The sequence below is a fragment of the Heliangelus exortis genome, chromosome 18 (assembly GCF_036169615.1).
Source record: "Heliangelus exortis chromosome 18, bHelExo1.hap1, whole genome shotgun sequence".
Taxonomy (NCBI): domain Eukaryota; kingdom Metazoa; phylum Chordata; class Aves; order Apodiformes; family Trochilidae; genus Heliangelus; species Heliangelus exortis.
Window position 1 is genome coordinate 12,280,028 of NC_092439.1, and position 23,435 is coordinate 12,303,462.

Consider the following 23,435-nt stretch of genomic DNA (forward strand, 5'->3'; position numbering starts at 1 on the left):
CAAGGCCACTAAGGGCAAGGGGGTGTGAAAGTCTGCACAATCACATCAATTAGAAGGTACAAAATAATGAGGTTTTAGCAGATGGAGTGCAATTAACTTCCTCTTCACTTTCATCTCTTTCCCATACCTGCAATTTTCATGCAGGTGAACAGGTGGCAAAGGTCAATTATTTCTGTCATCTCATACAAGACCTTGGCTCCTGACTCCACACCCTACCTTTTGGTTTCTTCTTTTAATGTACTAAACTCTGCAGTGTGATGCAGAGTGCTTGAAGTTTGCATAATTCCTGTTTTATATGGCAGCTTTACTGCTGGCAAGCACTAAAGGTAGTTACAGATAATGTTACCTTCCTAATCTGGGGAAGCTTTGGCTGCTACAGGAGCAAGTACAGTAAATGATTTAGTGTTCTGTGACATGCACATAAAATATTATGCAGGCATGAAGAACTTTGTTTCATCTTTGTCTTCATGCTAGCCTGGGGTGGCTTTAGTGTTTGAGTGGGAAGATGAAGCTTTGCCCTGTGTGTTCATGGTGAAATGCATCACAGGGAACTGAAGGATTTCTCCTCTGCCTTTCTCCACAGCTCCTGCTCCACATGTACAGACACATTTACGTGGGTTCTCTGTTCAAAGCTCTGGTACTTCTCAGCCTTAAACATGCAAATGAGAAAGTTCAGAAGGATATTTTTATCAGATCGATCAAAATCCACTTTGTGACCTAGGTACATTTTAATGCAATGCTTGAGCATTATTTTGCATAGCTTTACCTGTATTTTACTTCTTTTTTTCCCCCCTCTTCAAATAAATAACTGCAGGGATTGCTCTTTAGCTGGATTTGGGTATGTCTTGTTTCCTCCCAGCAAATGGTAGGTGTGTTATACTTTATTGCAAAATATAAAAAATTAAACACTAAATGTCAGGTCAAATAGAAATGTCTGTGATATGGAAATGTTTTACTACCATTTGTTATTTTCTTGGTTGGAAATGCTTTGCTATTGTTTATTGTAGGCAATGTTTTCACCTTAACATGTGAAATCCATATAAACCTCTATGCACAGACATTACAGAAGTTCTTCTGGGCTCCCAAGGCATTTTTGTGGCTGTGCAGGGGAACTGTTCCTACAGTTTAACTCCAGGCTGGAAAGCTACTGAAGAAGAAGAAGTAGTGATGCTTTTCAGTTCCCATGTTTGTAGTTTGTTGAGGACATAGCAGGAAAAAGAAATAGGGCTGATGCTTCAGAGACATTGAACATTTCATCTGGGAGAAATGAAATCAGATATGTTTGTGATGTTAAGTCAAAGATTAATTGAAGGAACTTTTTAGTGTTGTTGAAGATGCAACAAAAACTAAACTTCCTTTCACCTGCCATTTTCTATATAAGTATTGAGAGACTTTGAGGGTATCCCAAATATGCTCTTAAACTGTTTGGGTTAATAGCATAGATAGGAAAAAGAGAAATACTGATGAAGCTCTCCCCTACCCCCAGTGTCTTCTGCAGTGTTGGTGCCTGACTAGTTTTTTCTTTTTAATATATTCCTTTTTTCAGCCACACTTGAGACCAATAGATGTTCCTGAAGATTCTGCCAAAGTGCTTGGAGAATGCTATTGCACTTTTTGCTGCCTCTCTCTGGTTTTCCATTAGGGTTAACACTTTTAGATCTTACTGTGTAACAAAATTATTCTTAACAGTGCACCACTATTTCTAATAAATCTTCAAAGTGCTTTTAAAATACCTTGCCAAGGCAATCTGTTAAACAGAAGGCTGCCTGTATAAAATATGTGTTTATGTGCCTTAAGAAATGTCAGATTTTAAAGAAAATGTCTATAAAAGTTATGTTTTTAAAATCTGCAAGAACTATCATCAAGTGGAAGGTGAGTTGCTGATTGAAATAACTGCACTTTATCATTAAGCTTGCTGGTTGTGGGTATTCATCTAATGGTTATACAACCATTTGGATGAAATTAGGTACATTTTTGGGATGTTTATCTTTCATTTAATTGCATTTTTAAAAAAAAAAAAAGTTGCTTTCAGGAATCTTTTATGAAAACTTTGCATTTGTCAAGACCATGCAATGGAAAGGCCATGCTTTTGTATTCTGGTGTTACTGGGAACAGAAAATTCATAATTGTATGGAAGTAGGGAATGTTATGGGAAGCCATACAATGACCAAAATTTTGTAAAAATAGACCCTTAGTTTTAAAAGCTTCTTTTGTCAAGTGATGCCCTAGGCTAAGTGATGACTGCAGAGTGATACAACATGCAATTTATTTGCAATGAGCATGCTTTGAGACTCATAATGACATCAAGGTATCTTCTTACATATGTTAGAAATGAGCTCCTGGCTCTTTGGGGTGTGTCAAACCTAAGCCAAACAGATCAGCAGGAACTCCTTCCTGTATCTTGGAAGGAGAAAGAAGCCATGTGCATTGTTTTTCCAGAGCAAAAGGTTTGCAGCTGGTCAGGCTGCAGTGTCAGTTTGATCTCTGGTCCTGACCCTGCCTTTTTCCACCATAGCTGCTCCTCCCAGATGGCCATGAAGTTGACCTTTGATGGATGTGACTGTTGAGGGGACAGTAAGAGAGAGCCCATGTTGTTGTCAGTGAATAACTTCTCATGCAGCCTCAGTGTATTCATAGAGGCAAGTCTGGTGATGGGGAGGTGGTGGAGCCAATTCTCATCCCTGCTTCTATTCAGCTTCTGTTCAAGAAAGAGGAAAAGAGAGACTCAAGCAGAGCCCTAGATGAACTTACTGGAGCTGTACAATGAGGTCTTTTGTTCCTGCCCAGGAGTACTACTGCATCTTTTGAACTCTTGCAGTCCATTTGTCTTTTGCCACAGTTGAAATTCATTAAAGGATTGCACGGGCTGACAGATGCAGGCAAACCTCAAGGGTGTCCCTCAACCCTACTCACTGCATGGGAAAACTGCAAATGGGAAAATAGTGTCTGTTTATTCAGTGTTTGTGCTAATCTGGTCCTTGCAGATCAGCCAGCTTGCTGACTTATTTTAGAGCTGCAAAAAGTTTAGCACAACTTTTTTTTATTTTTTTTTTTTTATAGGGCAGTTGATAATTTTTTTGAAGTTGATCCAATGTTGCTTTGCTTTTAGGGCACATGAAAAAATGTAGGTTCAATACTCAGTGCAGCTGAAGAAGTGAGATGCAGTAAATGAAGAAATTCAAAGGTCCAGCCAGGAATTTCTTGTGACAGGTTTGTGATGCTTTAAGATGCTCTGAGTTTGGTGTCACCACCTCCTGTGATCTGCATCTGAGCTGCCCTTTACATCCATGCTTCACACTCATCTTTGGCCTTGTACTTTCCAACATCCTTAGCCTTGTACTTCCCAGAATATGACAACTTTTATGAGAATTTAGGGTATTTCACCGCTGTTAGTCAGGTGGGCTGGAATTTGATGGTTTTATTGGGGCCTCTAGTGGCCTCAAGACAGCATTACCAAACCAGAGCTGCTCTTTGGGGCTGGTGAGGAAGGATTCCTTTCTTCCCTCCCTTTGGGTTGATTTACCCAGCTATGAGGCAAGGGCAGAGCCTTACAGATAACTTCTTTGGATTTTAGTAGAGAATTTTATGTGGAGTTGGAACTGAACTGCTGAAGGAGCATGAATAAATGGTAATAAACTGTAACAGAGCATGAAGGAGGAGATGAAGGTTAGCCTGGGAGGTCTCCATGTTGGGCAGTGGTCACAGACTGGGTTCTCCCAGCTGCACACCTCATTGCTTTTTAAATTAGAAAGCTCTCAGGATCCTGGTAAGGGCAAAAAGAGAAACTGTCCTAAGAAAATTATAGAAAGAAGGCAGGAAAAACAAGCCCTGCATGTACCAACATCAAGACTGCCACAAAAAAAGGGATTTTATGTCTAGCAAGGGTTTTGAGCTCCTTGTGAGCAAGCTGAAGGCTTTCACAGGCCTGGTTCTCCTGCCCCCAGACAGGACGTCATAGATCAATAATCTGGTCTTTCTTTAGAATATAAATTTTCTTTCCTGATGTTGTAATTGTGCTTTTGTATAAGTTTTAAAATCCCTTTACAACTAGATTGACTTGGAAAGCTCTCAAACCAAATCCAGCTCCGTGTTGTTCTTTTTAACTACCTTTTAACACTTTCCCCAGTAAGGACTGTGTGGAGTCTCAAGTGTCTGGCTCAGAAAAGTGAAATCTGCTCATTATGAGAGTGAAACTTGAGAGTTTGTGTTGCTCTCAGCTGAGCAGCTCTGGAGCAGGATGCTGTCAGGAAGTGCCCAGCATTTCATAGCTGTGCTGCTATGGGTGGCTGCTGGCTCTGGTGTCTGTTTTCCATGTTGCTGGGTGGTCAGCCCTGCTGATATGGGGACAGTTAGCATTGTGTCATTGCCACTGGAGTCTTTTTTTTTTTTCCCTTCTTTTTCCCCCTTCTTTTTTCATTGCATCTTCCTTCCAGGGTGTGCCTGAGTAATGACTCAGAGTGAAAAAATAGTGCTATTTAGGCTAAAGGCAGGAATGTGCCTTGTTCACATAAAATAAAGGTTCAAGCTTCCTTAGTTTTGAAAGAAAATGTCTGACAGTGTAAAGTGAAGTTTTTTACTAAGAGAGAAGGATTTTCAATTCAGGCATTGCTCATTCTATACACAGCTGTAGTTGCACTGGTGTGGGGATGATGTGCAGCTCAAATAGCAGGATAACAACTTAGGTTTTAGTAAGTAGTTTGAAATATTACTCACTGTTCTCTTTGTAAACACCTTCAGCAGGATGGTCTCTGAAGGGACATGAGGTGCAGGACTTCCTGGGCTATGCAAATACATTAAACTCAGTGAAACTTCTCAGCCTTTCTCCAGGATGAAGTTCTGCTGCTATTTTCCCTGTGGGAAGATTGCAGCATGTTTGGAGGGATGGTGCTGAACTGTGAGGTTGTTTGCAGTTCTACTGGCTGGATTTCATCAGGATCTGCAGGTTTGAGGGAACAGAGAAGAACTACTGGGTTTCATGGAAAACTTTTAAACTGTTGGATCTGGAAGCCATTGGAAAGAAGTTCAATGATACTGTCTGGGGTCAGTGATGAGAAAGTTACCAATTTTGATGCAGTTGTGTTTGTGTCTGGGCCTATATCAGCTCATTTCCTACCAAAATCTGTGCTGCTTCATCTTCTGTGTTGCCAAAGCACAAAATCTGTGCTTTCTTGTTCATGTTTGTTTTGTGTGTGCACAGCTGGGTGAATCACTTCTTGTACCAAACCACAGCAAAACTTAGCCAAGATCTTTTCTTGTAGGTAGGACCAAGTAAGGGGAAACAGATCTAACAGGTAAATTTAATCTTTAGTATGGGTGTGTTGCCCAGAAAACTCCTTGCTCCCAGGCTGGCCATCTGAGAAACAGATACAGGTACAATTTGGAGAAAAACCAGGAGAGGAAGAAAGAATTTTGTCCAGTATGTTTCACTACAAATTTTCATTTGGTGTTTCATCCTGGCTTTTCTGCAAGGCTTTGTCTTCAACATTTTTAGCTCGCTGGAGGTGCTGCACAAACCAGAATCTCCTCATCTGCTTTCATAAAAACCAGTGGAAAAAAATTATATTTGGTCCCCCTTTGGAGAAAAGCTTGCTTTGGGGAAGACAGAAATGTCAGGGGTAAATTATAAATACATGCAAAATGGAAATAGTCTTTCCTCTTTCACACAGCTGCATAATAGTTCAAAATAGCCTGTGCACAGCTGTCTGTGGATGTCAACTGCTTCAGAGTCTTGCATGGCTCTAGAATACAATGGGGTGTCCCAAAGAGCATCCAGCCCTGCCCAGCTGATAACAAACATCAGCTTATTTTTCTCTCAGTTGGGCCTGGGGTTTCCATTTGGCCCCATGCAGTCCCATTAGCAGAGCTTCTCATTCTGGGTTAAAAGAAGAGAAGACTCCAAAGATCTTGCAAAAACTGCTGCTAAAATTAGAGGGGTGTTTTTTTGGCCAGGATAAACCCACATAAACCAAGTGTTCTGTGAAATGTTTTGTGGATGGGCCGTGCATGCCTGCCTGATTTGCAGGAGGGAAAACTTATGGAGCTGACACTTGCTGCAGCAAATACTCAGTTTTGCATTGGGAGTCAGTGTGTCATTCCTGAGCTCCTATAGAGTTAATTTGAATTAAAAAAAAACGGTTGGTTGTTACAGTAAAAATTAGAGTAATCTGAGTAAATATGCACTGTAAAAGGGAAAAAAATGCAACCAAAGCCCAAATCCTGAAAATAATCAATCTTAAATGAAACAGTGTAGCATAGTTATAAGTGAGCTTCTGACTTAACCTCCATCACCTTCAAGTAATAAGGACCTGATACAGGAGGGTCAAATGCAACTGAACTTGCTAACTGAACTTTTAGCACAGCTTGGAGCAAATCCCAGGCTTAATCTACATTATTTTTTTTTCTTTTCATACAATATGCATGGGGAAAACCATTTGCATGTCTTGGCTTGGCATGTCTTTTAAGGAATTTCTATGCATTGTATAATAGTACAACAGTATAATGATTTAAATGCAGAGAAATGCTTTGCAATTGCAAATTTCTCACTTGCAAATTAGAAAATAAGGCAAACATTACACAAGGATATTTTAGCTCATTTTCCAGTATGCTATTTTTCAGCCCATAACCCAGAAGTTGCCAAAGGCAGCATTGTTACTTGAACTAAGTTCATACAGGTTTAGGCACATAGTTTTATGCCCTGGTTCTGCTGATCTTCTTTTTCTTGCTCGGTGCTGCAAGCCTACAAAGGGCATACAAAATGTAGAAACGAATGAGGTGAAACGACCCTGACATGGGTTGCAAGAGACAGAAATATCACATCTTTGCTAACCCCATCCTGGCACTGAGATTGTTGTCTCCCACAGGGAAGTGTCACTGCCTGCTGACTCAGACTTTGCACTCCCAGTGAAGTGGGAAGGTGTCCCCAGCTGGAATAGCAGTCAGTGCCTTACAGTACCAGAAAATAAAGCAAGTATTGGAAAGCTCTCTCAGGCTGTTGATGCAGTGCCTGCACTCCCATTATTGTGGAGTTTCCCAGTGGTTTAATCTTCACTTTGTGTGACCTTCAACAAAACCTTTCTGTGGGATTCCTGAAAAAAACTGTGCCGAGTATGAAGTAACAGAGGTGACAGAGAGATCTTTGCTGGGTGGTGTTTGTTGGCTGGCTGGTGATGCCTGATAACATCAGCAAAGCAAAGCCTGGAGTCTTAAAACCATTGTGATGGTTGCAGTGTGGTTGCTTGCCTCAAAGCCCATAGCTCTGGGGGTGGGACAGCTAATGGTAGGTGTGCATAGCAGCAAAAAAAAAAAAAAAAAAGAGAGAGATTAGACCAGGGATACTGGGGTAGTGATCTTAATTATGCTGTTGCTTTTGTGAAAGGGTGTTGAGAAAGAATATGGAGACCACTGAGGTATTTTTGTCAAGCTCCTCCAAACCTGAGAGGATGGGTGGTGGGAGGAGAAAAGTTCTGAAGGTACACACGTGAAAAATAGTTGGTTTTGAGAGGAGTGAGATTAATTTCCAGACTATTTGCATCTGAGTCACAAGGCACACACCAGGGAAAACACAAGTAATGGTAAGCAGTGGCCTCAAGCAGTGTTCTCAAAGAGGACCTGTGGCTACAGGGGGTTTTCTTGGTTAGGATCTTTTGGTTTACTCACTGACTGCTGAGCCAGCTTCTTAACCCTGTATTTACATAAACCAAACCATGTTTTTTGTTTTGGAAACTGAAGCACCCCAGACAGGTGGACAAGGGTTTCCCCTCTGGTGCAGGAACCTGAACTTCATTAGAGGGTACAGGTTGGCAGCAGAAGGGGAGGCACTGCTGTCTTCCCTGCTGCTGACCAGCTCCCATGGCCCCCCTGGTGCATGTGTACCCCAACCATATTTTAAATCCTGCTTCTGAAAATACCTTAGACTAAATCTTATCAAGTATCAGTGAAACTTGGGCTTCTCAGTCACTAAGTATTTTTGAAGATGTCTTCCTGCAGCACATTTTTATTTCTTCCTCAATAAGAGCACCTGTGAGACAAGTCATAATAATTCCCCCATCAGGTGGCCCACTGTACATTTGAGGAGAACAGAGCTGAATCCTGCACATCTTACACACCACCAGCTCCTGGTCAGTAATAAACTGCACACATGAGGAGCACAGAACAGACCTTGTGTGAGTGCAGATGAATTATTCAACTCCTCTGGAGCACACAGCCTTTCATCAGACTCTTCATGGCTGTGTGATACATGAAAAGATGAATTTGCCATAGCTGATGACAGTGATGAGTTGGTGTATACACACCTCTCCTGTAGTTGAGTTGAAATATTCAGTGTTTGGCATTTTGCTGTCTTTTATTTTCTTGGGGAGGGATGTTCCACCTAAACCCCAAGTCCCAATAATTTGCTTTAAAAAGTACCCAACTCTGTACCTGAATAGTATGGATTTGTGTCATTGAAAAGTGGAGGTGGCAGGGCTCCTGATATATTGCATGCAAACACAAGCAGGATCAGGTGGTCAACACAAGCACCTTCTGAAATAATGTTTTGTATAAATAGCATCTCATTAAGGAGTAACATAAGGCCAGGGAACAGTTTGGTTCATGGCTTGTGTTGAAAAATACAGCATGGAATGAGTGAGGCAGGCAGGCTGGCACTTGGGAATGGGATTTTGTGCAGGTTTGCACTCAGGAGGTCTGCCTGCTGCCCAGGGGATGTGCTTTTTAATTTGTTATGCACATGGGGTTCTGGAAAGTCAGAGGGGTTTTGTGAGAGAGTGTTGAAGTGTGTGGTAAACAGAAGTGAGTGAAATGATGGGAAGCTGTTAATTCACCATGCAACAGGAGTTTCAGCACAACTTCCCTTTTTTTAGTGTGTCACTAACAAACCCCACAGATGACAGTACAACCAAATTTCTAGGAGCCTGGTAGTAACTTACCCTTAGATCAGACACCTGTAGCTGGGGGTCAAGCAGGAGTCAGCATGCTACTTGTTTGAGCTGGCAGGGAAGAAATGGGGAGGTGAGAAGCAGGGGTCCAGTGGCACAAGTGTTGCTCAGTCATCTGATGTCTGCTGTTCCTGTTCCTCAGAAAGGATGCTGTGCTCCTGAACTTAAAGTGTGAGGAGAAGGAGATGAGAAACTTCCTCATCTTCAAGCAATTTTACAGGACAGAAAGTAACTGAAGGACAGACTGAATTATGTCAGGCTTTTGCTGTTCAGTCTGTAGAACTGCAGAACCACTGTGACTTACTCAGTCCTGTGGCATTTCTTGGTTGTTACTTTTTCATTTTTTTCCAATTTCCCTTTCTTATTAAACATAGCCTTTTTTTTTGTTTTGCTTTCAGCTTGCCCTGCTTTTCAGGGAATCTCATTTCTTGCTCATCACTCAGCAGCTGATTCCCCATAGTTTAACACCTCTACTCTGAATGCTGCACAGTAGTGTTTTCCTGAATTAAAAGTGGCTTTTTCCCTTGTAGTCTCTTCTTCCTTGGCCACTTCTTTGTGTATGAATACAGAAGGGCTCTTGACCTGAGAGCAGACAAACATTTCCTAATAGCCTTGCAGTTTGTCCAGGCTCTCAAATATTCAGGAAGGCTGAGGAGGAGCCTCACACTTCTATGCAGGACATCCGAGTCCCAAGTAATGTCCTTTGTGTCCTGAGCTGTCAGTAGAGCTCACACTGCAGAGGAGCAGGAGTTAGTTCTTTGGTCACAAGTGGCCCTTTGCCCAGGGTGTGTGCATCAACCCTTCTTCCTGAGGCACTGAGACCATCACAGGCTGGAAGCACCTGAAGTTTGCTTCTGCTGCATTTCTCTTCACTGTAAAGCTGGAGGTGTTGCTTCTAGCCAGCTGGCCTGCCTCATCTTTGTGGAGAATGCTTTTTGTAGTCACTCTGGAGAACAAGATTTAATGGTATCTTTGACTACTTTTTGAGGATGTGTCTGTTTGGTCCTGTGCCTGTGATGCAGAGAGCTGCGTGGAGTTGCGTGTGGCACCAGCAACATGAGAGCTGGGGGGAGTCATTTGGGATTCAAGCTTTGCAGTGGCTTGTGGTCATGCAGCTGCTTATTTTGAGTTAGGTCTTGGAATTGCATAAACAGCTAAGAAAATGGCTAAAAAAACAGGTGGGAAAGGGAAAACGAGACAATTTCAAGTGCTTTAGGTGAATGTGTCAGCCTCTGCCATCAGAGGCATCTGATGCTTTGATCATTGATGCTTTGTGAGGGAAAAGCACCGGGATAAAGCTAAGATGGATTTTCTAGGAGCAGCATAAGTCCCAGCCCTTCCGCTGGTGGCCTGAGAGCCACCAGAGCCGGAGGCTGCCTCTTCCTCCACTCACCGAGATGCCAAAAACCAACCCAGAGCTGCAGGGACTGAAACCTCCGGTGTCTGCGAGCCTCCCTAACCCCGGCCCCTGGGACCTGCCTGTCCTTGGGACGCGCATCCCTGCGTGCTGCTTTTTACCTTGTCATGCGCACCTTTGCAAGGTGATCTGGGGGATTTGTTGTGCCACAAGCGCTGAAATAATCTGTTTGTCACGGAACAAAAGCGGCTGCTGGCGGATGGTGGCAGCTGGTGGCAGCCTCGGCTTTCCTCTCCCGCGCCTCGGGGTTTTATCCCGCTCCTTTAGGACCGGTTTGTGCTGCCACCTGGAGGGAGATGAAATAAAAAAACCAGTCCACAGGCCAGCTTGTACGCTGGCAAGAAGGGAAATCGCTTATTAGGAAGCATGGAGTTGAAAGACTAAAAAAGAAGTTGAAAGCAAAATTCCTTGCAGAGTTGTGTCAGGCTGCAGTTGAATGGTACCTGCTGATAATTTTTGGACATGTACACACACATACATGAGATTTCAGAGTATATACTAAGTATTTTGAGCTTTGACTACGCTGAGTTTATTTCAGAAAGTGCAAAATAATCGTTTGTGACACGTAACAAATAAAGTTCCTGCAGCAATGGGATGAAAGGAAAAATCTTACAAAGAAAAAAGACCTAATGGTATCTGCTGCTTTCTGTGGGATGGTGTCAAAGCTACAATTAAGTGTGTTTTCCCTCAGACCTTGTAGGTTTTGATTTTAAATTTATATGAGCAAAATAATCAGCATATGTTATGCAAGCTGGTTTTGTGACAAAATAAACTTTTTTTTTAAAAAAAAGAAGAAAAAAGAAAAAGTGGAAGCTAGCATTTTATTGACATGTTTGGGTTTTTTCTCTGATAGTTTGGTGTACTTTTGGTGTTAATTTTGTCAGCAAATTTAGTAGATTCAACCTGCATCTGTTTTGCAGGTTGAAAAGTTTGCTATTTAATTTAATTTTTTTTTCAGTGATTCTCTCCTCCCCCCATTTCTTAATGAAACCATCCCCTGAGCTTCCAGTAATTTTAAAGTTTTAATTTCTATTACTTATTTTTGTTTTCCAGGTCAGATACACAGTTGCCTGTAAGTATTATTCTGTTACACAACTCTTTTTTAATATATATAACACTCACCTTAATTTATTTTAGAAAGATCAGTTAGTGTCAGGTAAATATTTAGGAAAAGTTCCTGAAAAAAAATTGAAATAGCATTAAAAAAATGTAAACTCACTTATTTTAGGGACTATAATTTCTGCAATGCATTTAAGGATGTTCAAAGATACAAATATGTACTTAAATCTTTCTGCTTTTCAGTTTGTAAAGAGTTTTGCTAAAATGAAGTACAGATACGAGTTTAGCAATACTGGAATATATATGTAAAGGCCATACAAACCCCAAAGCAAAAGAAGACACCTCAAGTGATACTTTAAACATTTTTTGAAGTGAATATAGCAGTTGCTGTACTTGCCAAGATGCCAAGTTTTCATGTGAAGTTTTCATGTGGCAGAAATAGTGTGGCAAAAGTACCTGTGAATGAGTTCTACCTTAACATTGAGTATCAGCCTTACACGAGTATTTAGATTTTTAAATTTAGAAAAAATATGAAAAGTTAAAAAGCCCAAGTCAGCTCCCCACTTTGAGCTGTGCTCAAAGCCTAAAGTTGTTTCCTCTGGGTGTGCCATGTCTCTTCCTTGTGGGAACACACTGTGTGGCTTTGAGGAGTTTTTTTCTCATATACTGATGGGAAGGGAGAAACTTGCTGTGTCAGGTTATGTAAAGCACAGAAGAAGAAACACACAGGATGGGGCTGCAAGTTTGTTCAATTCTTTTCAAACAAAACTGCACTGAAAAAAAAAGAGCAGATCATGGTAGCTTTCATCCAAAGCACGAGTCAGTGAATGACAAAAATAATGTGGCAATCTCAGTCTAGTTCAGCTCATCTGACAGAAGTTAAAAGGTGTAAAACCAGGAAGCATGCAGTGAAATTTCTGTAGGAGAGCAACCTGGGAAAGCAGAGGGGACTGCACATCCGTGCCTGGATCTGTAAGTAACTATTTGAAAATGAAATATCCAGAAGTTATGTAAAGATATTTATTTGTATTCTTTCAGGCCCTGAGGGTTGCAATTCAACAAATTTAACTGCAGGAAACAGTAGTAATAATGATTTATCAGGAAACTCTACAAGTGAGAACAAAGCCAGTGAAGGTGGAAGATCATCCAGAAATGTGTCACCTGACAGTGACCAGAACAATGGAATATGTAAGTAGTTTGGAATGTGACTGGGATGTGAATCTTCAGGGTGTTTTGTGCTTTTATACTGTTAGCATTAAAACCTGGACTCTAATCCAAAATCCCCAGAGCATAAAGAGGTGTGGATCCAGCTGCTCTACTGGAGCAGAGAATGGGCCAAAGGTGCACTGCTCACTGGGAATACAGTTTAATACTGTGACTGTTGCATTGGCTTGAAATAACTTTTTATCAGTGAATGAAATTGGAGAAGTTAGTGAAAAAGTAGATTGCAGAGCTAGCAACTGTGTCTTGCACCATATAATGATGGCTTGATGGTTTTACAGAGACCTGTTGCTTGGTTAGGGTGGGAAGAAGAGTGCTTTATGTGTTTATCAAGAAATATTCTTGCAGGTTAAAAGATTTTTTTTTTTTCCCCTCTTCCCTTTTACAGTGCATGATCTCAAGGCAGAAAACATTGGTGTGAATTCTGTCAACTTAACTTGGGAAGTGAGCGACACTGCTTCCAGCTACACCTACAGTATAGAGGTTGCAAACGGTACCTTTGTGAGAAACGTGACATCCAAAGCAGTGGAAATTCCTGACTTAATCCCTGGGACACTGTACAACTTCACGGTAATCGTGGAAGTGAATAATACAGAAACAGAAGGAGGAAGATTTTTCATAACATTGTTCACAAGTAAGTTACAGTTACTTGCAACCCTGTCTCTGGTAGATTGCTTTTTGCTGTGCAGCTCAGAGCTCTCCCTCTGTATGTGAGGACTGCAATTCAATCCTATTGTGTAGACACATTATATTTTAGCCTGATCTGTGCTATAGGCAAAGGGTATAAGCAGAAACATACTGTGATGCTTGTTTTATTTTTCATTATCTTCCTTCCCTACCTTACCTTCTTGTCTCTTTTCTGCTCACCTCTCTAGATTATAAAGGGAAGGCTTGGGAATGCTGGCACAGTGCTGACCTGTGCTTCTGCTTTGGAGGGTCAAAACCAGATAAATCCCACTCAGAATGACTCATCTTCAGCTCTCCTTCAGCTGCCTGTTCATACAAAAAATTCCAGGAGTAGCTGGTGGTGGTGTTAGGGTGCAGAACACAGGCACACAGTGTGAGCAGATGTTCTTGCAGGCTGACAGATTGTTGCCTTCCCTTTGACAGAGCCCAGCCCAGTCCATGATCTCAAGGCACAAGACATTGGTGTGACTTCTGTCAGCTTAACGTGGGCAACGAGTGACACTGCTTCAAACAGCTACACGTACAGGATAGAGGTTGTAGGTGGTACCTCTGGTAACTGGAACCTGACCTCCAATGTCACCAGAGCTGAAGTTACTGGCTTAACCCCTGGGATGAAGTACCAGTTCACAGTATTTGCAGCAGTGAATGACAGCCAGACAGAAGGAGAAGGAGTGTCCATTGATGTCTATACCAGTAAGTCACAGGTGGTTGCAGCTCTATTTCTAGTGGATTGCATTGCTCTGTAGCTCATGGCTCTGCCTCCCTGCCAGAGGGTTGAACTGAAACACAGGCCTTAACTGGGCTGTCTACTAAGAATGGTGTCTTGATGAAGAGAAGCAGCAAAGCTCTGATTTTTGTTGCTCTTGTTGTTGTGTTTGGTTTTCTTATGTGGTGGTTTGGGGTTTTTTCCCTGATTGTTTTCTTTTGTTTTTCTGTTTGGTCTTTTTTTTTTTTTTTTTTTAACTTCAAATTGGTTCCATCCCACCTCAAAACAAAAAATGCCCCTTAAATGACAAGACAAAAAACAGTCAAACAATGAAAACCCCCCTGTTTTTCCCCACCACACTCATCACTTGCCTGAACACCTCTCCAGATTATCAAGGGAAGGCCTGGGAATGCTGGCACAGTGGTGACCTGTGGTTGTGCTTGGGAGTGTCAAAAGGAAGATGAATTCCTCTCTGAGTCATCTTTTCCCTTAGCTGCCCTTGGATGGAAAAGCCTTGAGGAGCATCTGCTGATGTTGTTGGGGTGCTCCTGCACTCTGAGCAGTGAGTGCTGTGAAGCAGCACTGTGCCTGTGTTCCTTCTGTCCATGGATGGCAGCAGATGTTCTTGCAGGCTGACAGATTGTTGCCTTCCCTTTGACAGAGCCCAGCCCAGTCCAGGATCTCAAGGCACAAGACATTGGTGTGACTTCTGTCATCTTAACGTGGGCAACGAGTGACACTGCTTCAAACAGCTACACGTACAGGATAGAGGTTGTAGGTGGTACCTCTTATAAAAGGAACCTGACCTCCAATGTCACCAGAGCTGAAGTTACTGGCTTAACCCCTGGGATGGAGTACCAGCTCACAGTATTTGCAGCAGTGAATGACAGCCAGACAGAAGGAGAAGGAGTGCCCACTCATGTCTATACCAGTAAGTCATGATTGTTTACACATCAGTTCCTGCTGGCCTGTACTTTGCTACAGCTCAGTATTCTCCCTACCTGCCAGAGGGTTGTACTTTAGCACTGTTGCAGGCAGAGATGATGTTTATATCCTGGTGCTGGGAATGGCCAGTCTGGCAAACATGGAATGTTAAAGTGCAGAAGCAGCATTTCTTATAGAAAGCTGTCACAAAATTTTGTCCCCAAAACTGCCAATGCAGCCAAGAGATTTTTCCCTGAAAATATCTATGTTCTAAATTTGGGAAAGGGAATTGGTTTTCTTTCTTACAGTGTGGGGCCTTAGGCCCTTATTTTAAGGGGCTCTCACACAGAGCATATTGCACCAGAGGAACTTGTGATTTAGGTGCCCACAAGTGCCATTGGGCTGCAACTGGAGGGTTAGTTTTGGGCAATGTTAGTTCAGGAGAACTGCTCTGGCCATCCTGCACAGCTTGCTGTGTTGGGTATCAAAAGTCTTGACATATGGTGTTGGAGGGACCATTTTAGAGCTGACCTGCAAGGCTGTAGCTCAGCCTTGTCATGCCAGAGGGTGTATTTGAAAGGAAATGTACCTGTTCTCATCATCACTTGTGTTTTCCTGAAACATTTCTGCATGGGTGGTCCTAGCTTTCAAGTTGATTTCCGCAAGTTTTTCCTGTCCTGTCTGGCTGTGATGGTTATTTACCCTGTTCTGAAGATGCACAGAGAATAGGGAGATGGAGGGAGAGTTTTGGAGCTGGTGTCTCTGCCATGGAAGTGAGGACAAGGCATGAGGGCTGGAGAAGGAACAGGGTGCAGATCATCGCCTCTGTTCCTCTTCTAGTGATGTTTGATGTTCCTTACCTTTTGCTGTCCAAAGATGCACCACCATCTTTCCCCTCATTTCTCCTTCCTGCCCAGCTCTCTGGATTCCCAGGGTAAACATATGTTCTTCCTTAGAATGTGAAAGGAAGATGAATCACACTTGAGATGCCTCTTTCTGTTACCCAGCCATGGATGCAAAAGCCTTCAGGAGTATCTGATGATGATGTTGCTGTTCTCCTGCACTCTGAGCAATGAGTGATGTGCAGAGAGTGAAGCAGCACTGTGCCTGTGTTCCTTCTGGCCATGGATGGCAGCAGATGTTCTTGCAGGCTGACAGATTGTTGCCTTCCCTTTGACAGAGCCCAGCCCAGTCCATGATCTCAAGGCACAAGACATTGGTGAGACTTCTGTCAGCTTAACGTGGGCAACGAGTGACACTGCTTCAAACAGCTACACGTACAGGATAGAGGTTGTAGGTGGTACCTCTTATAAAAGGAACCTGACCTCCAGTGTCACCAGAGTTGAAGTTACTGGCTTAACCCCTGGGATGAAGTACCAGCTCACAGTATTTGCAGCAGTGAATGACAGCCAGACAGAAGGAGAAGGAGTGCCCATTGATGTCTATACCAGTAAGTCACAGGTGGTTGCAGCTCTATTTCTAGTGGATTACATTGCTCTGTAGCTCATGGCTCTGCCTCCCTGCCTGAAGGTTGAACTGAAACACAGGCCTTAACTGGGCTGTCTACTAAGAATGGTGTCTTGATGAAGAGAAGCAGCAAAGCTCTGATTTTTGTTGCTCTTGTTGTTGTGTTTGGTTTTCTTATGTGGTGGTCTGGGGTTTTTTTCCCTGATTGTTTTCTTTTGTTTTTCTGTTTGGTCTTTTGTTTGTTTTTTTTTAACTTCAAATTGGTTCCATCCCACCTCAAAACAAAAAATGCCCCCTAAATGACAAGACAAAAAACAGTCAAACAATGAAAACCCCCCTGTTTTTCCCCACCACACTCATCACTTGCCTGCACACCTCTCCAGATTATCAAGGGAAGGCCTGGGAATGCTGGCACAGTGGTGACCTGTGCTTGTGCTTGGGAGTGTCAAAAGGAAGATGAATTCCTCTCTGAGTCATCTTTTCCCTTAGCTGCCCTTGGATGGAAAAGCCTTGAGGAGCATCTGCTGATGTTGTTGGGGTGCTCCTGCACTCTGAGCAGTGAGTGCTGTGAAGCAGCACTGTGCGTGTGCTCCTTCTGTCCATGGATGGCAGCAGATGTTCTTGCAGGCTGACAGATTGTTGCCTTCCCTTTGACAGAGCCCAGCCCAGTCCATGATCTCAAGGCACAAGACATTGGTGTGACTTCTGTCAGCTTAACGTGGGCAACGAGTGACACTGCTTCAAACAGCTACACGTACAGGATAGAGGTTGTAGGTGGTACCTCTTATAAAAGGAACCTGACCTCCAGTGTCACCAGAGTTGAAGTTACTGGCTTAACCCCTGGGATGAAGTACCAGTTCACAGTATTTGCAGCAGTGAATGACAGCCAGACAGAAGGAGAAGGAGTGCCCACTCATGTCTATACCAGTAAGTCATGCTTGTTTACACATCAGTTCCTGCTGGGCTGTACTTTGCTGTTCAGCCCAGGGCTCTGCCTGCCCACCTGAAGACTCAAATATAAAACTGTTTGAGCCAGAGGTGCTGTGCTTGGCTTTCTTGCTCTCAGAAATGTGTTTGTGGAAGAGATATAGCCTGATTTTTAAAAACGAAGTAAAACAAATTCCCTCAAAACCAGAAGTTGTTGGAGGTCATCACCAAGGCGTGTGACACAATGAAGGAGCTCTAACTGAAAACTTGTCTCCCTGGCCTAGGATTTGAAGCCTCACTCCCTGGTGGATGAGGGCTTCAGGCCCTTGTTTTAAAGGACTCTCACACAGAAATCATTGTGCCCAGGGAACTTCTGTGATTTGGTGGCTTGGTTGCCAGGGGGCTGCAGCAGAAGCACAGGCTTTGGGCAGTGTGTGCTGAGGGGTGAAGGGTGGTAAAGAGCCCAGTGTCTGGGTCATCACCTCTGTTCTTCCAGTGATATTTGATGTTCCTTCCCTTCTCCTGTGTACAGCTACACCACTTTGCTTTCCACATCTTCCCCTGCAGTCTTATGTCTTTCCTGTCCACCTCTCTGTATTCTCAAGCAAAATCCTGGGAGTGCTGGCACTGTGGTGACCTGTGCTTGTTCTTTTCATTGTGAAAGGAACCACAGAATTATTTGGGGTTGGACAGGACCTTCAAGATCATAAAGTCCAACTGTTATTCTAATACTGCCAAGTCCACTACCAAACCATATCCCTAAGTGCCACATCTACAAGTCTTTTAAATACCTCCATGGACGGTGGCTCCACCACTTCCCTGGGCAGTATGTTCCACAGCCTGACAACCCTTTTGGTGAAAAATTTTTCCCTAATATCCAATCTAAACCTCTCCTGGTACAACTTGAGGCCATTTCCTCTTGTTGTATCACTTGTTACTTGGGAGAAAGTCTGACACCCACCTCATTACAACCACCTTTCAGGAAGGTGTAAAGACCAATAAGGTCTCTCCTCAGTCTTTTTTGTCCAGGCTAAACAACTCTGTTCTCACACTTGTGATGCCTCTTCCTAATTTTTCTTTTACTTGCCCGTTGATGCAAAAGCCTTCAGGAGTCTCTGAAAAATGAGAGAAGAGGGCAATGTAGTGGTGTGCTGGTGTTTCTTTTGTTTGTGTTCCTTTGTGAGCAGATGTTCTTGCAGGCTGACAGATTGTTGCCTTCCCTTTGACAGAGCCCAGCCCAGTCCAGGATCTCAAGGCACAAGACATTGGTGAGACTTCTGTCATCTTAACGTGGGCAACGAGTGACACTGCTTCAAACAGCTACACGTACAGGATAGAGGTTGTAGGTGGTACCTCTGGTAACTGGAACCTGACCTCCAATGTCACCAGAGCTGAAGTTACTGACTTAACCCCTGGGATGAAGTACCAGCTCACAGTATTTGCAGCAGTGAATGACAGCCAGACAGAAGGAGAAGGAGTGTCCATTGATGTCTATACCAGTAAGTCTCAGTTACTTACACACCAGTTCCTGCTGGGCCACACCAACTTTTGTGCACCTGTCTGAGGTCTGAAATACAAAATAGTTTCAGGCAGGCTGCACGCTGCCTATTTGCAGTCAAAATGGTGGTGTGTGGAAGGGGATTCTGTGGGAGGTTTTGTTGCTTTCTCTTTTTTGTGGATCAGGCTCTCAGGTCCTTATTTTGAAGGGCTCCCACACAGAGTGCACTGAGTGCCTGGGGGGATTCCCACGTGGAGGGTCTTGTATCTGCATCAGAGCTGTGGTCAGCACTGTGCTGGCCAAGTGCCTCACAGCCACACTGCTCTGCTCAGCTCCTTGCCACAGAGATGGTTGATGTCCTCTTGTGTTTCTCATGCTAGGCACTGTGACCATGTTTCTCCCTGCTGTAAATATATTCTGCTGTGTCCTTTCCTCCATTTTGTCCTGTTTTAACTGAGGTGAAGTGTATCTATCCCAGAGCCCTTCAGTAGGGTTTCCAGAGGTGCCCCAGGATGAACCCATTAAGGGTCTCTCCGGTACTGTGAAAGTCCTGCTTGGCAACTCCTGATGCTCAGTGTGTCCAAAATCTGTAAGAATGGCTGTGCCTCTGCTTTGCATTTGTCAGCAGATACTTGTGAGTGTTGATGGAGTATTGTCTTGACTTTCACAGAGCCCAGCTCTGTTCTCCATATCCAGGAGTATGCTGGTCTCATTTTTTGCCATGGAGCACAGATGATCCTTCTTCTAACTACACCTACAGCACAGAGATACAAAGCTTGGTTTCTCCTCTAGAAACCAGCCACCCAGAGTCACCAGAGCTGGTATTACAGACTTAAAATATACAGACTGGAACCTTCTATAATTTCACTGTATTAGTAAGAGTAGCTGACAGCGTTACTGAAGGATAAGAAATATTTAAAAAACATGGTTGAAAAAAGCCCCAGTCACATCTATCTCCTAACTAAATCTGTTTCTTCTGGTACACTGTTCTTCTTCTCCTTAGTTTCTTAAGATCCCACCTCCTTTTTTTTTTTTTTTTTTTTTTTAAACCTTACTCATGCTGACAGATACTAAATCTAAATTTTCTCACTAAATCTCTCTGCTGGGGAGTTGGTACAGAAGAGATCTATTTAATGATCTAAAGGCATCTCTTCTTCATAGGGTAGCAAGTCCTTGGAGGCAATTGCTTCATCTTATTAACAGTGGAGAGGATTACTGAAGTTTTACAGATGTTAATACATGGAAATTAAAAGTAGACAGCATTTTCTGTTTACTGCTCTACTTGGTTTTTTTACTTTTTTTTTTCTTTTCTTTTTTTTCTTTTCAGAACCTGCCACAGTGAATTTCTTTCAGTGTGAACCAGTGGCCAAGCAGTCTTCTCTAATGCTGAAGTGGGAGTGTCCTCCTGGTAAAAATATTGGCTTCAGAATTAAAGTATTTAATGTAACCTGGGAAAAAGAACAGGATGCTCCATCCTGCATGGAAGAAGGCTCAAAGAAAACCTCCATAATAGAAGATCTGAATTATTTTGGCACCTATACTGTTACTATTGCAACTCGTTCAAATACTTCTGAGAGCCCTCCAGTGCAGACCACGTGTAACACAAGCATTACTGGTAAGCATTGAGATTTGAGAATGAAAAATATGAATAGAACCAAAATATTAATTTCACAATTGCAGAATACCAAACTTGATAAGCAACACGTTATCAGCTTACAGATTGTGAATAAAACACTGCATTCCTGCACAGTCTAATGTTATGCACAATAAATACACCTTGTATGGACAGCATCAATATTACAGCATTTTCTTGTTTGGAAAACTTTTGTCACTAAACAAAATATTTCTGTTTATAGACCCACCTGCACCAAGCAAAGCTCCTTTTGTCAAGGCAGTCAGTCACAGCTCATTGTCTGTTGAATTCTCTGATTTTGAGTCAGTGAATGGACCATTAAAAGCCTATGCAGTAATGATCACAACAGAGGAGCAAGGTAAGATGATAGGACATTTATCTTGTTTCCAGGGCTAAACTGAAGCAGTTTTCACTTTCCCCCTGTGCCACATCTCCAAGGGACTGGGGAAGAGTAGAGAAGCCCTGTGGGTTGAAATATAAACAGATTTAATGAAATAACAGAATTAATACAAACACCAAGTTAAAGTACATACTTGACTTAATCCTCAAGAGCAGCAGAGGGAGCAGCAGGCCAAGAGGGAGCCCCAGGGACTGGAACCCTCCACCCTCCCAGGGGGTAGGAACTCTGTCAGCTTTAAGGTCCTTCCCAACCCGAGGCATTCTCTGATTGTGTGGCAGTAGGGAGGTAGATCAGTACATTGTGCTGCAGTCAAAGAGATTTCTGAGATTGGATGTTGCACTCATCCTTTCAATTCTGGCAATATTTATGGAGTAATGACAGCTGTAGTTTATGTGACACTGTATTAGCATCTCAGCCCCTGTGCCAAATGATACCAAATCAGGAGATCAAGTATACAATGTATGTCCTTGGGCTTTTTTTTCCAGAAGGTTTTGAGTCTTTGAAATCTAAATTGAACAACACGTACAAGGATTTCAAGGAGAAGCTGACAGTCACCTATGTAACATATGTCATGGATGCAGAGCAGTCAGGCACAGCTTTCCATTCTCAGGATGGTGCAAATGTCATTGATGTGGGCAATGGAAACACGATGTATGGCTATGAAAATGGACCCCTGATGCCACTGGGTTCCTACAGGTATTTTTCTCAAACCACTGTTAATTGTGCTGCAATTGAAATCTAAAAGATTATCTAATGAAAAGATTACAGATCTTGCTAAAGGCTGCTAAAACCATGTAATGTACCTCAGTTTTTTCTTCTCTTTTACCAACAGGGCGTGTGTTGCAGGATTCACTAATATAACCTTTACCATGGCCAGGATCATTGTGGGGGAAGACAGTTATGTGTCATTTACACCTTGCTCTGAGGCTGTTTTCCTACCCCAGGATCCAGGTATAGTTAAATGTGAAGTGTCAGACTGGCAGCTTGGCACATCTGCAGTGTGTGGAGGTTCTATGCCAAGTTTCATCACACCAAAACAGATGTTCTGAAAGTGCTGGTCCATTAGATGTATTGGAATGCAATTACTGGACCTTTGATCCCAATTTTTTATTATTTTATCATCCTTGGGTTTTTTTGCCCTTAATGAACTTTAAGGGTACAGTAAAGAAAAGACTTTTTGTAGAGGTTGTCACCTATGAGGTTGTCTTACAGCATGTTGATCAAGTTAGATCATCACCAAAGAGGTGAATCAGTCATGAGTAATACTTGTTCTCTTCTATCAGGTGTAATTGCTGGAGCTGTTATTGGATCCCTTTTAGCTGTATTGGCTGTAGTTGCTATAGGGGGTTTCATATTCTGGAGAAGGAAAAGGTAATGTGTGTTCATTATTGCATTTGCTGTGATGAGGAGCCCAAGTTATTTATATCCTGAATTAGTCTCTTAAAATACACTTTTCCCTTTTATCCATTTCTGTCATGATGCTTTAAAGTACATTCTATTAAAAGTCTTGTTATATGTAATAGATTGAAGCTGATGTACCAAACTAGTTAAGTGACTTTGTTCAACCTCACAGTTAAACCTATGAGTTTTGTTTAGCTTTTCTGAAGTCATGCATGCTGATGAAGTCATTCAGTCAGAAGTGAGCAAACATCTCAAATCATTATGCTAAAAGACATTTAATTGTATCTAGATGTTTTTTAAATTTAAATTATCCATTAATCATGCTTTTTTAATTGCTTGATAGCCTGTCATGTGAAACTACCACTCCAGGGTTTTCAGAAGCCTTGGGTTTAAGTGGTCTTTCAGATTGTAGACTTTTCCAAATAATCTGGGACCCATGAGGCTTTCTCCTTATTATGTGGTACATCCTTTCTAAAGACTTGGCTGTAAGATGCTAAGTCCAGTTTTTGGTTTGTTTTTTTTAATAATGGCTGTTTTCTTACAAACATGTCCTGTAGCTGTAGACAATAATGAGAAAAGCTTCCCCTAAGGCTGGGAATCCTATTTTTTCATTCAACTGCCACTTTCAATATCACTGACACATGACTGTGGAACACTTACTGTGGAGATCCTGGGACTGATAGCAATTCTCCTGAGACATCAGCTAGTGATGCAGGTCCCTCAGATGTACTTTTTCCACCAAACTGTGTGGTTTGTGTTCAGGCATTAGACTCTTGTTTCCAACAGAAAGAAACAGTCCCACTGCACAACATCACTTAATAAAGGATGAAGTGTTTTCTTCTTATTCCAGATGTAAGGTTTGCCTCAGGAGACATTTTTTCATTCACACAGAATGAGAGGCTTTAAAAGAAATTGTTCTGAACAGGCACAGGAAATAACTGCCATCAGAATTCTCATATGCATTCCATTAAATTCTACTGTGAACCTACTGTATTATTTTCTTTCACCTTACAGGAAAGATAAAAGAAATACTGAAGTGTCCTTTTCTCCAATTAAGTAAGTCCATATCTTTTCACACAGTTTTCTGAGCTCAAGTAATATTTGCAACAGTTATTCTGAACCCTGATATTTGGTTTTGGTGCAGTTTCATATAGAGTTGTGC

At 42.4% G+C, this 23,435-nt stretch overlaps 1 protein-coding gene across 2 annotated transcripts in view; it reads left to right on the forward strand.

The window, feature by feature from the left end:
- Positions 1-23,435, forward strand: part of LOC139804416 (receptor-type tyrosine-protein phosphatase eta-like) — a 61,813-nt gene that overhangs the window by 32,708 nt on the left and 5,670 nt on the right. The window contains exons 2-15 of one of the 2 annotated variants that reach the window (XM_071761655.1): positions 11,404-11,422; positions 12,448-12,597; positions 13,019-13,264; positions 13,741-14,010; positions 14,685-14,954; positions 16,128-16,397; positions 17,072-17,341; positions 18,571-18,840; positions 20,167-20,454; positions 20,696-20,830; positions 21,358-21,568; positions 21,705-21,823; positions 22,156-22,243; positions 23,288-23,329. In XM_071761655.1, coding sequence (XP_071617756.1) covers positions 11,404-11,422; positions 12,448-12,597; positions 13,019-13,264; positions 13,741-14,010; positions 14,685-14,954; positions 16,128-16,397; positions 17,072-17,341; positions 18,571-18,840; positions 20,167-20,454; positions 20,696-20,830; positions 21,358-21,568; positions 21,705-21,823; positions 22,156-22,243; positions 23,288-23,329 — 2,648 coding nt within the window. The remainder of the gene's footprint in view (positions 1-11,403; positions 11,423-12,447; positions 12,598-13,018; positions 13,265-13,740; positions 14,011-14,684; positions 14,955-16,127; positions 16,398-17,071; positions 17,342-18,570; positions 18,841-20,166; positions 20,455-20,695; positions 20,831-21,357; positions 21,569-21,704; positions 21,824-22,155; positions 22,244-23,287; positions 23,330-23,435) is intronic. The other variant, XM_071761656.1, reaches the window with a different exon arrangement.